The sequence below is a fragment of the Coenobita brevimanus genome, chromosome 58 (genome assembly GCF_032717465.1).
Source record: "Coenobita brevimanus isolate Jiangsu-jjx chromosome 58, ASM3271746v2, whole genome shotgun sequence".
Taxonomy (NCBI): domain Eukaryota; kingdom Metazoa; phylum Arthropoda; class Malacostraca; order Decapoda; family Coenobitidae; genus Coenobita; species Coenobita brevimanus.
Genome location: NC_137011.1, coordinates 4,775,536 through 4,787,843, shown reverse-complemented (window position 1 = coordinate 4,787,843; position 12,308 = coordinate 4,775,536). Strand labels below are relative to the sequence as shown.

Sequence of the window (12,308 nt, the reverse complement as noted above, 5' to 3'; positions counted from 1 at the left end):
ATGGTGCTGGTGATGGTGGTTGGTGTGGGAAGTGTGATGGGAGAGCAGAGATTGGCACCAAGTTCCCCCTTCTGCACTACACACCCAACCTTCCTCACATGTGACTACAAGGACACACATGAGGTCAGGCACTATCACTTTTTCAACCCTTAACCCTTTTCCTTTAATGATCCATTATCTTATTTTTCCTTCCCTCAAAAAACTCTCCAGTTCAACATCTCTGCAAACCTTAATAAAATAAAGTTAAGGTAGTAAGAATAATACAGTATAAAAAAAAGACACCCCCATAGTGCAAGGAGTAAGTACATGAACAAAGCTATTGTTAGTCAGGTACTACCATTACTTTGCCCTTTATTCCCTTCTTAATTTTATAGTATTCTTCCTGTTATCTGACACCTTTATTCAGCTTTGGAGGCTTTTTGAGCTGGAAGGGTTTTATATTTCCTTCACCACAAGATGGTTCTCCTATGCTGAATGCAACTGTGTGCAGGTAGCATGAATAAAATAAAAAAGAACATTACTGTGTTGAAAGAAATGCTGGTACTTATCATGATGTCTAGTTTATTCTCATTATCTCCAGATGACTGTATTCAGCTTAAAGAAACAATGTTTGTATTAAAGGGATTAATGATGGCTATATATATAAATATATATATATATATATATATATATATATATATATATAAATATATATATATATATATATATATATATATATATCTCCTCCCGTATGAAAAGTAACTTCTCCTAAGCTGAATAAAATCATTTAGAGGTATGAAGAATAAAGCAGTAAGATATGTCAAACTCCTGAAAGCTGCAGCTCTTGCTAATGTAATGCAGCTTAGCCAGTACATAAACTGATGAAAGATTAAGCCTAATACTGTGTATGTCCTACTCCTCAGACTGTGATAATGGGCAAAGTGGAGATCCCAAAAGTGTTCGTTCATAATGCCAAAAAACTGGAGGTGCTGGAAGACGTCTGTACAAGCCTGGCTTTTTTTAACATTGCCAGTGTCACCTTCAGTGCCTCCACCACCTGCCAACACACCAACACACTCTCACTCAAACTGGTCAACTCCAACGTCAATCTCGTCCCAAGTCATGTATCACACCTGGAGATGCAAGATTCAGATGCAACAAATATGATCTGCAATAACAACCTGAGGCAACTCTCTGTTGTGAATTCAGACATTGGGACTCTGGAGGTTACACAACCAATCCGAAGCATCCATGTAAAGTTTGAGCACTCTACAATCAATACCCTCAAAAAGTTATGGCTCGAGGAAAGGGCACAGCTAATCTTCTTTAATGTTACGATCAATACTGCAGGGAGGCACAGTCTGTATTTAAAGCATACCTCGGGGAGTATATGGACCTCAAACTTCAAGCATGCACATGACCAAGCCATTGTGTTGGATACCAAGTCTTCCCTTGCTGTAAAAGGTATGGAGAATAGGTTGACATTTGCAGGTCCTCCAGAAGTTGAAACAGCAAACATTAATTCTCCTCCTGCATCTAATGGTGATTCAAAAGTACCCAAAGACACACCTGCTTCTTCCAAAACTGATACTACAACTCAGCCAGAACAGAGACCACCTGGAGTCCCTTCTTTCACCATTCATAATGTCCGTTCAGACTGCCCTCGCCCATCTGTTCTGGTGTGGGCCATGCCATTGCTACTAGCTGTGATTGAGGCAGTTATCATCATTGTCAACTGCACTAACTGGTTCCCTGGACTTAAGATGAAGCGCTACAAGAGGGGACCAGAGGATGGTGGTGGACGGGGTATGGCTGGGGGTGGAGCCTGGAGAGATCCCAGCCAAATAGGAGTGAATCATTCCTATCCTGCTTGGTACTACAGCAGTGAAGTCTCTCAGCAAAGCAACACAGCGTACATGAGGCAACGCATGGGTGACAGTAGTACAGGTACTTGGAACTGAAAGATTACGAGTTTGCTGAACAAATTTCTAACAGCTAAGCATTGTCAGTCCTTGTTATATGTCAAGAGATGTCCTTCAAAATATTTTCCATACATTTAGTCCTGTATCAAGAACTGTGGGGATAGTGGCAAATCAGCTTTAAAAGTTGCAATGAAACTCTGACAGGTTATTTCACACTGGAATTCATATGTAAAAAATCATAAAAGGTGATATATAACAAGGACTTACTACTGTAAACTAAACTAAACACTGTATAACTGATTACACAACTGCATGTACACTACAAACAAAATATTATGTGCTACAAGAGATTTCATGAGTACGAGTACCCATGTTGATCATATATTAGCAGACCCAAAGAAAGAAAGATATCTAAAGCAAACTATTGTTTACATATGGTACGTCAAAGAATAGTGAACAAAAATAAAAAAAAAAGAAAGCACTTAAAGAAACCACTGCACAGAAACGTGCAATAGGTTACGATTATACTACCAGGTACAGTAATACAATATATAAAATTCCTGTGATATATTTACAAAGGGACAATAATTATTTACATATAATTTATTAAAACTTACTCTACTTGTTAATACTACTGAGCACAGAGCAAAACAAGAAATTTCCCACTAAATTAATCCCTTTAATTCAGTGATGCATTTTATATTCCATTCCTGCTGTATCCAGATGCTTTTATTCAGCCTAAGAGTGACTTTCTGAGCTGGAGGGGTTAGATTTTACCTTCATTAACCCCTTCACTATTAAAGGTCCTTTTTAACTTGAATAAAAGAGTCTGGTGGCAAAAATGAAATATGCATCACTAAACTGAAATAGTCAAGATATCCCTTAAACTATAATCTGAATACTCACACATGGCTCCCTGTGGTTTATATTATACACAACAACAGCAAGTAATATATGCCACAGATCAACACAGTCAGTCCCCACTTAACATCTAGATTGTGAGGGCAAAATAATACCTCAAACAACTTTAAGTAAGACATGCTTGGGGCATAAATGATTAAAAGCACAAATAACATTCATTTCTGACTTCAAAATGACTTTGAAAGGAGCCACAAGCAACTTAAGTGAGGAGAATATGTTACCTCAACAATAACTTGATAATGTAACATATTTAACTAGGATTAACTGTACTGTGATGAGCATTTCTGCAGCAAGCTCACCATCTCACAATATGAGTACAGTACTATAGTACACATTCATGTTTCAACTCAAATTTCTATAGTTCATTACCATATCATAATAACGGTGTTGAAGGCAACAGTATCAGATCAATCAACCCAATTAGCTACTATTTTCATCACATACAGAAAAAAGTTCACTTACCATTGCTAATGTTAGCCACAACTCTACACGATTACTCTCAATTTTTAAACTACTGGTACCTGTATCATTTCCCTTTGCCTGTGTATATTAGCTTACTACCATATGAAGTTCTACCATTACTTATTGATAATTTTCACTACAACCAACTGAAGTAATCTGCTGCATGTCTCTGTCTGTGAAATATTGTGTGGGAAAAAGTGAGAAGGTACAGTATAGTGTGGATGGTGATGAAAAGGAGGATTCATCACACCTTTTTTTTTTTTTTTTTTTTTTTTGGTCATATCATGTACATAGTATTGTATTGTTTATAAAGGCTCCAGCATGCTTGCAAGCACTGGCCTTGGCCACATGATGGCAGCTCTCCATGCTGCTTGATTTTTTTAATACTCATTGCACAATGTTAGAAAAAAATATACATATGATCATATCTGTAATTAATATTGACAGTGATGGAGCTACTGACAAGTAAGATGGACACCAAAAACTACAACATTTGCACCATAACAAAGCAAATTTACTGCATGATATGCTAACCTTCAAAATGGGGAAACAGTTTTAAAAATCTTTTTTTTCTAATTATATAAATGCAACCAAGTTTGAACACAGGCCAAGATTGCTGTCCCCAAAATATATATATATTTTAAATTCTTGCAACTGGGAGATCTCTGTTAAAATAGTTAGAACACCTCTTGAAGTGAAAGGCTAATCTCAAATACCTCTTGTAGTGAAAGGGTTAATTCCATCAATCATCTACAACCAGGGGGGGTGGCTACAATCATATCACCCTCACTCTGCCCTCTCCTCCACCATTACGTTGCCCTCTCTCCATGTCAAACCACCCTCATTCATAAATGTTACCTTTCCATCCCAACCCTCCACCTCACTTATAGTCTTCCTTTCCCACTCTCCCCCTCCATCTTATTCACATACAGAATACCTTCCTCGAACAGTTAACAAAAGAAGTACTGCAATCCACATATCTGATGAAACTGGACAACAAAAGATGATTCCCTTTATGTAATGGCAATTCTGAGTAAGTAAAAACTCAGGCTTATGACATACAATTTAAAACCTGAATAAGTGACACAGCAGAAAATAACAAACAGTTTATGAAATACAATACACAGCAGACCACTTCAAAACTCTCCATTCTGTGTTTCATAATAGAATGTATGATGAGCTTAACTTTTTTTAAAACTGCAGATTCATTTATCACAGGGATCATGTAATAGAAGAATGATTGTATTTAAATTATACTTGCAGAAACATATAGCAGTGGGAAAAAAGTCAAAGAAGATAGTGGCAAAGCCTGAAGACTGAGGAAAAGATGAGAACAAACTGAAAATCTGAATTACTAGTACAGCCATCCTCCTCCTCATTATCATCATCACACAAAGATGTGGAATAGAAGACAAGAAACCTTAAACAAACAGAACAGCATGGTGCATTTCTTTGACATATGACATGCTGAATATGAAAGAAAGCTTCACTGAATGAGATCTGAAGAGATGGAAAAAAATCATACTAAAGCAAAAGGGAAAATGCAAAGGAAAAAAGTAAATCTAGTGCAGTACATACCTGCACCATTGTTTTCAGTTCTGATGATCTCTGTTCACCTCTTATCCACTAATCTGAAAGGGAAATAAAGAACGCAAGATAACATGTGCTAAGTAACACTGAAATATGGGCTTAGTAACAGCATCTTAGCTATGGAATTCTAACTATAATACCATATACACATATAATGGAGAGGATATACTGTATTCAAACAAGGATAAATTACTTATACTCTGTAATGGATAGGTAAACAAAATGAGCACTACATTACAAAATTAGTGAAAATTAAATCAAGGGCTATTAAAGAATAAAGTCCACTGTGCATAGCTTGTATAAAACAATAAAATTTTGCAATATATTTCCTTACCAAAAGTACACACAGTAAAAAATATTGTTACAACTCATCCACAAAACACTGACAACTCAAACAAAAGATTATATAAAAGGTTCATTCAGCTCTTGATTAAAATTTGCAGTACCTCTGCTACAGTATAGCTATCATTTGCTAATGTGAAATTCTACAACAGTAATATCTGACATCTCACACACATTCAAGCCTACCAACCCTACTGATATAGCTAGATTGCTTAGTATGAAACTCATCAGACCCCTCTGTAATGATACTTCTGTGTGTAGAGCCAAGGCAAACATAAACAAATAAATACAGTAATCCCCCATTTACCCGACGTAATAGAGCCAAAGGCATGTTCGGAAAATGGATCTGTCTGGATAATGGACTTCTCTCCTGGCCCCCCTTCGTACATAACCTAACTTTGAATGCCATTGTAAAAGGCCACTATAGTACATCATACAACACTTGTTCCTGATGTTTTACACTACTCTATCTGGTCAAGCAGAACTATAAACCACAGCCAAGCAATTACCATGGTCAAGTAAACCCATCAACCACAGACAAGCAATTACCATGGTCAAGTAAACCCATCAACCACAGACAAGCAAACACCACTGCACGGCCATACCCTGCAGTGACATGGAAAAACAGGAAAAAAATGGCTACACATGAAAAATGCAGTGGTCATACAAAACTGGTAAAATGGAATAAAATCATGGTAAAATAGAATAAAATCATGGTATGGGATGATATAGTAAGCTAAAATAAAATCAGGGTGGACACTCATGATTCCTTGCAGGGCAACATGCTGAATAACTTGCTAGCTCCTTCACTCCAACTGTTGCACTGCACAGTACATCCCGCGTGGTCTAGTGGCATACCCTAATTAGCTTAGCTGCAGTCAAAGTCAAGAAGGAGCTCCGGCAGTTGGCCCAAGGGAGTGGCTGTGGGACGTGGTGATGGACTGCCCACTCCAGGTGACTCAGAAGACTGCCACAAAGCAACGTCCAGGGGATACACAATGGCTAACGACATGCTAGGTTGTGGTTCTGCCATTAAAGGCATGGAATAACAAGGCCTGAAGCAGGTAAGGAACAACCACAAAAGCCACCACGTGTGCTGCCATAACAACTATATGAGAGGATGTGCTCACTACAAGGTCAATGTGTGGGAACTGAGAACGACTGAGGGGGGGTCTCTTGCGGATGCTGGGTGAACTACTGAGCCAGATAGCGCGGTGCCAATGGGCGATTCCTGCCTGGGCAGGCAAAAATGTTCTTGCAGCCATAATTTCCACCTGGATACATGCATTTTATCCAGATAAAATGGAAAAATGAATGTATAATGGTTTAATACAGCTAGATCCCAACATCTGGGTTATGGATCATACGGATAATGGACGTCCGGTTAAATGAGGGATTACTGTAAATAAATAAGTAAAAAAATAAAGGAACCTCAGTAGTAAAACTGGCTGCTTCCATATGTATAAATAAAAACGCTTTTATTAATGTTTCAGTTCTGCTGAGCACACTGTACGGTATACTGTTAAGTCAGACTGGAATATCATACAGGCTGGGAAAACTGTAGTAAAGAATAACCAGAAACTACAAGAAAGATGCCACTACACAAGCAGCTACTAGATATGAGACTTGGATAATATTCTGAACCATACTCTTGTTCCTCATCCAACCACTATAAGATAAAATAACAAAATGTGACTCTCCCAGTGAAGAATGCAAATACAACAAAATCATTTATGTCAACAAAACATAGTTACCGTAATTTATTTATTTTTGTGCTAATGCAGGCTGCAATCTGAACTTCAGGAGGTGTCACCATAATCTCAACTTTATGCAGGAAAAACAGTTGCTCTGGAACCTTACTCATAGCATATGGTGAGTTCTGAGTTTAGAAGATGCTATATATACAGTGTTCAAATACTCACATGTATGACCATATCCTTCCCTGAGCTTGTTGCAATGGGAAAAGTAGCTTCAGAAATCCGAAACGCGCCCTTTTCGCTCCCAGTCCCCATAACGAGTGGGTTCTGGTCCCCGTGGTCCTCCAATTTCACCAGTTGTTGGGTTTATGTTGTCTGGGAATGCCTCCAGTGGCTCCTTTTCCTGGTATGGGTGACGGGCTTCTTCTACTTCCTCTCCATCAAGTTTACCTTTGTTGGGGATGGGGCTATATGAGAGGGCATGCCTATGATTATGTTGAGAAAGATCTTGAATAATAATTAAAAAGAAAAAAATAACAATGATAAAAATGAAAATAACAATTATACCAACACCAACATTAATCATGTGACTTTCTGTTTATAACCCATTCAGTCTGATGACATCTGCATATTTTCACTTATTTTCTTATCTGCAAATTTCTTTTACAGCACTCAGCCTAGAAAATTTTTTATTAAGAGAGTTTTTTTCATGCTTATCAAGCCATCTGGAAACTGAAAGGGTCAAGCATAAAAATACAGCACAAGAGTGAAATAACTCACTGACTTGTTTGTTTTACCATTTTCTGATCAATGTCATTTAACTCTGGACAGACTTTCTAATAAGAAAAGGTTTGAAAATGGTAAAAAAAGGACCTTGCCTTGCTTGAATAAAATTGTCTGGCAGCAGCAAGACTCACTTCAGTAAACAGGATGTCACCTGCATTCACTGGGTTAAGAAGAATTTGAAAGCACAGACATACTACTACCATACAGTACAGTCATAATGTGCGGCATAGCAGCATCACAGCAACATAATGACACAAACAACACTTTTGGCTACAAGAATTACACATGTGCTGTAATTTAATTCTTGAAAGAAGGTACAGCTACTCTGTGGTTAGTGTACTCATCTCACAGTGTGTATCTCAAGTTTAACATTCAAGCCTCAGCTGTGGTGGACATTTCAAGAGGATGCTGGCAGTTTGTCCTTGTATATGCTTGCATATTTTTAAACCTTGGTGGTTGTACTGATACAATAACATACAGACACATACCAAGTACATTTCAACTTTCAAATGCATCACATTTCCTACACACACCTCTTCTCATTGAACTTCACCAACATGGGGAATGCAAATTCTGGCTATCATCCTCTCTCTGCAGAAATGATCTGGTCCTGCAGTGTACAGTACTTAACAAGAAATGATACAGATACAAATACAGATTTATTGACAATAACAGCATTAGCTACTTTTCACCATAATTATCAAAGTATGGTAAAGCGGTTTCCTATGCAAACATGTGATGGGGAAACTAATGTTGCTTAATATCTCTGGGGAACTAAATCATCATGATAATCAACATGTGAGGTATGGTTTAGAGAGTCAGAAAAAAATTAACAGAATGAGATACTAACCAAGTTTGCCCACCTGAATGAGTCACAATCCCATTCACTCACCATTCAAGCCCCTGGAATTGTGGCTCCACTTGACAGGTCAAAAAACATTCCACACATAGCTTCACACTCATCTTTCAGACAGAGTAAATCTGAGGAGTGTCAGGATCAAACGGGGTGCCAAACCTTGGCCATACACTCATCTGCACATAGTTTATCCACCCAGCCTAATTGTTTGTCAGTTCCATAGCCTTGTAAGCTCCTATGCCTCTCTTTCTCAAACATTCATTCACCATGAGTCAAAGAAGAAAAATAAAATTTATGTATATTCTCCTGTCCTGTCCTCCTGTGCTGTATCGCACTAAAAGAGGTAAGTGTGTAGTAATGTTCCCCTAACAATCTCAAGTGATAACATGTGAGAGAGATGTATCAAGATAGGTATCAAGATAATTATACTGAAATCATCAGCAGATTGCAATGATTTAAACTCTTAAAGATACCTGCAGTAATTCTTCAGTTCAACTCCAGTTGGTAAATGGTACTATAACAAACAATTGAAAAATAAATAATAATCATCACCATCATGGTTATAAAATGTATAGGAAAAGTAAGGACAGATGAATACACCAACACTACAGAATATGACAGGCACAACATACGAGCATTCAGAGCTTCTTAGGTGCAGCACCCTCCTCACTGGCTCTCACCTCAAATACTCACAAAGGTAAAAGTAAAATCAAAAGTAATATGCCAGCACTAAGGAACAAACTAGGCCTACCAATGGGTGTATTGGGCTTCTTAGGTGCTGGATCTGCCTCACTGGTCCTCACCTCACCTGCACCACCACCACTACTGCCACTGCTGCCCGTCATCACACCACGCACACTGATCAACACACCTGAATAAAGGTATTGCAATATATGAGCAATATAAAGCCTGACTATGCAATGCAAGAACAGAAAACGTTACATATTCATTCAATGCTATAAAGTACTGTGAATCTGATGCTTATGTAAAATGAGACAATTCTGTAAAAATATCAGTCTTAATTTGCATGCCATGTGTGAAATATCTGACAATCAGCTTACCTCTGACACATCTAACGAGTGATGCTCTTGCCAGCATTATGAGTAAGTCCTTAAGATATATCTGAAAAATGCCTCCTGTTGTCGAAGAGTGGCCTGAGTTTAATGACGTACGGTAAAGTTGCCCTCTTTCGTATGATACTGGAGTACTCTTGTTACCAGTACCATATATTTTACTGCTTTATTATACAGATGAGAGATACACACACCCTGGAAAATGACATATATCTGAATATGGCTAAGTGGGTTCACAGTTTATTACATTTTTTTTTTCCTAACTCATCATCCCACATCACTGCTTTTAACCCCGTGTTTTCTCCTTTGTTTCAAGTCTTATCTGCATTTGGCGAGATCAAGACGGGCAGGGTATGAATGGGCTATAACTTACGGTAATATGCGACACTCACTAAAACCGTTTTACGACACAATTACATAATATTCGAGTTGGGATACTTACGAAAACCAGAGCAGACGCAGTAGTAATACTAAACACAGCCCGGGACCGATTGGTTACCTAATCTTTGCCCGGGATATTTTGAAGATTACTGATTGAGTGAATATTGTTGTAAAGGTGAACAGAGTGCTTACACAACAAAAGAAGGTGGTGGGCCTTGCTAAATACCTTCTCCGGCAAATACAATTTTATAGTCAGTTATAAATTCATGGATGTTCTAGTACTACTCAGGGCCCATATACATACAGGGTCTAACCATACCGACCCGAAAACGTGTCGCGTTTGCGCATGACGTCATGGCGAAGACACCAGGTGAGGTCTCCCAAGTAGGGGTGCCATATAGTGAGAAGTAGATTCAGTTGCTTAGAGGTCACGGCGCCTAACAAGTCACCTTTGCTCTTTATAAGTTGTACAGTAGTATCTCCCCTCACGTGGTTATTGCTTGCAGAAATGTGGAAAAGCACGTGCTGCATTGCATTTACCAGCCCAAGTAAAATAAATTGAGGGAACTGGCCACCACACTAGTATGAGTTGCTAGTATTCATATTTACCCACCATTATTTTGTTCTACCCACGTACTGTAGGTAACCATTACTGAGTACCCTAGCAATAAAGCAGTAGTGTTGAAACTGAAGTACGGTATATCGCAGAATGTATTTGTTTAACGCAGGTTCGTAACGTAGTAATTCCATCTGGAAGCGTTTGGCAAGAAGTAGGTTATCATTCCCCCCCCTTCCTTCCCTCCCTCCCTCCCTTCCAGGTCGCAAAAACAACGGTGCCAGGCGTTGGAAATGATTTATACAGCCACTTTTCATGCTCACAAAGTAAATAATTCAAAAAAACTATATTGCTTTTATATGTACATGATGCCACAAAGAGTATATGAAATACATTCACATATATATAATAGCTCAGAATAAGAGATTTGTTATTTATAATTAACGATTTGGCATCTACGCAGTCTCTCTCTCTCTCTCTCTCTCTCTCTCTCTCTCTCTCTCCATGATATATGCGGAATATATAAATTTGACATAATATGCCTTGAAACCAGCATAAAACCTAAGCCTTACCAACTGTAATTTAAAACACAGCCGTTGCTTTCTTTCTATTATTATTTATTATGTTTAGCCTTCTCTCTCTCTCTCTCTCTCTCTCTCTCTCTCTCTCTCTCTCCCATATGAGGAAAATTTAGTTTTTGCGGAAAAACTCATAGGAACATCCATCTCCAGTCGAGGTAAAATTTCGGGTGAGATCTTATCTGCTTGGTAAGGATATTGCACTTGTGGGTAGCAGCTACAACACAGTGAGTAACGATAATGATGTCATTATGTCAGAGTCATCCTATTCTATCGTTAACACACCAAACTCAGCTGCGCCTGAAAACAAAGATGTTGCCCTTGACGTGAGCTTTGTCTTTCTGCTATGCTGTTTTCCACATTAGATGCAGATGATCAGGTGAATGAGAATGAGGACTCAGAAAATTGTGATCAACTTATGCCTCCTGAAGAAGACATTACTTTTGAAGAGACGATGGAAAATGAGGGGTTGCGGTATGTTGGAGGCTACATTGCACACAAATTTCCTCAGTTTCCATTTCTTGGCTCAAATGTAGAAAAAGGGGATAATACATGGAACGAGGCAGCTTGTAGGCAACAGAATAAGCTCATGAAACCAAGGAGTGAATTCTTTGCACAGCTGCAAGTAATGGAAAACCTTTTTAAATTTTATCATGGGCAAGCAGAGCTAAGGGCTGGCAAGGACTGCATAAAGGCATTGTCAGTACTAATATATAAGCATGTGTCTCATCCTACCGAAGTAATTAGCTTTTTTGTTCGATGCCTAGTATTTTTCAGGATGCGGGTATTTAATAGTAATTTGGATAACTCGACACGGAAGCTGCAGAGTAAGATGTCTAAGTTAAGGAAATGAAGCTCCTGCATAGTAATATATAGTCAATACCGGTAGCAGTACCAATAAACATTCGGTATCATTTATAACAAGATGATAATGTATCCTAATAAATATCACTGTTAGAGTATATTGTGCTTATTTGTAAATCACGTATCTTTAGGTAAAGGAAAGGAGAGGTTAAACAATCACTTGCACTGAGGAAATTTTGTGTGGGGAACGAGTTGCGTTAAGGAAGCAAGGTGGGAGGGGTGGGCTTGGAGGATGACAGACAGCTGCACCTCACCTCGACTTGAGGCCTCCCTCTTAGGTCCCAAGGGAGATGGTGGGTGG

General features: G+C 38.5%; 2 protein-coding genes across 2 annotated transcripts; one reads left to right on the top strand and one right to left on the bottom strand.

Moving 5' to 3' along the window:
- LOC145402595 (uncharacterized) lies at positions 1-4,597 on the top strand. The gene is made up of 3 exons (XM_080274591.1): positions 1-123; positions 903-1,926; positions 4,548-4,597. The coding sequence occupies exons 1-3, from the start codon at positions 1-3 to the stop codon at positions 4,595-4,597; spliced, it is 1,197 nt and encodes a 398-aa protein (XP_080130717.1).
- On the bottom strand, positions 2,465-10,025 carry LOC145402630 (succinate dehydrogenase assembly factor 4, mitochondrial-like). Its single transcript, XM_080274622.1, has 5 exons — positions 10,002-10,025; positions 9,617-9,823; positions 9,307-9,426; positions 7,139-7,363; positions 2,465-4,915 (listed from the first exon to the last, which is right to left on the bottom strand). The coding sequence occupies exons 2-4, from the start codon at positions 9,651-9,653 to the stop codon at positions 7,188-7,190; spliced, it is 333 nt and encodes a 110-aa protein (XP_080130748.1). The 5' UTR covers positions 9,654-9,823; positions 10,002-10,025; the 3' UTR covers positions 2,465-4,915; positions 7,139-7,187.
- Between the last annotated feature and the right edge of the window lie 2,283 nt (positions 10,026-12,308).

What these genes read in the sequence shown, in the direction of transcription:
- LOC145402595 (XM_080274591.1), top strand. Translation starts at nt 1, where the DNA reads ATGGTGCTGGTGATGGTGGTTGGTGTGGGAAGTGTGATGGGAGAGCAG. An exon ending in ACTACAAGGACACACATGAG is followed by an intron (nt 124 to 902) that starts GTCAGGCACTAT and finishes CCTACTCCTCAG; the next exon opens with ACTGTGATAATGGGCAAAGT. An exon ending in CATGGGTGACAGTAGTACAG is followed by an intron (nt 1,927 to 4,547) that starts GTACTTGGAACT and finishes TTATACTTGCAG; the next exon opens with AAACATATAGCAGTGGGAAA.
- LOC145402630 (XM_080274622.1), bottom strand. Translation starts at nt 9,653, where the DNA reads ATGCTGGCAAGAGCATCACTCGTTAGATGTGTCAGAG. An exon ending in ACTCGTTAGATGTGTCAGAG is followed by an intron (nt 9,427 to 9,616) that starts GTAAGCTGATTG and finishes ACCTTTATTCAG; the next exon opens with GTGTGTTGATCAGTGTGCGT. An exon ending in GAAGCCCAATACACCCATTG is followed by an intron (nt 7,364 to 9,306) that starts GTAGGCCTAGTT and finishes TCCCCAACAAAG; the next exon opens with GTAAACTTGATGGAGAGGAA.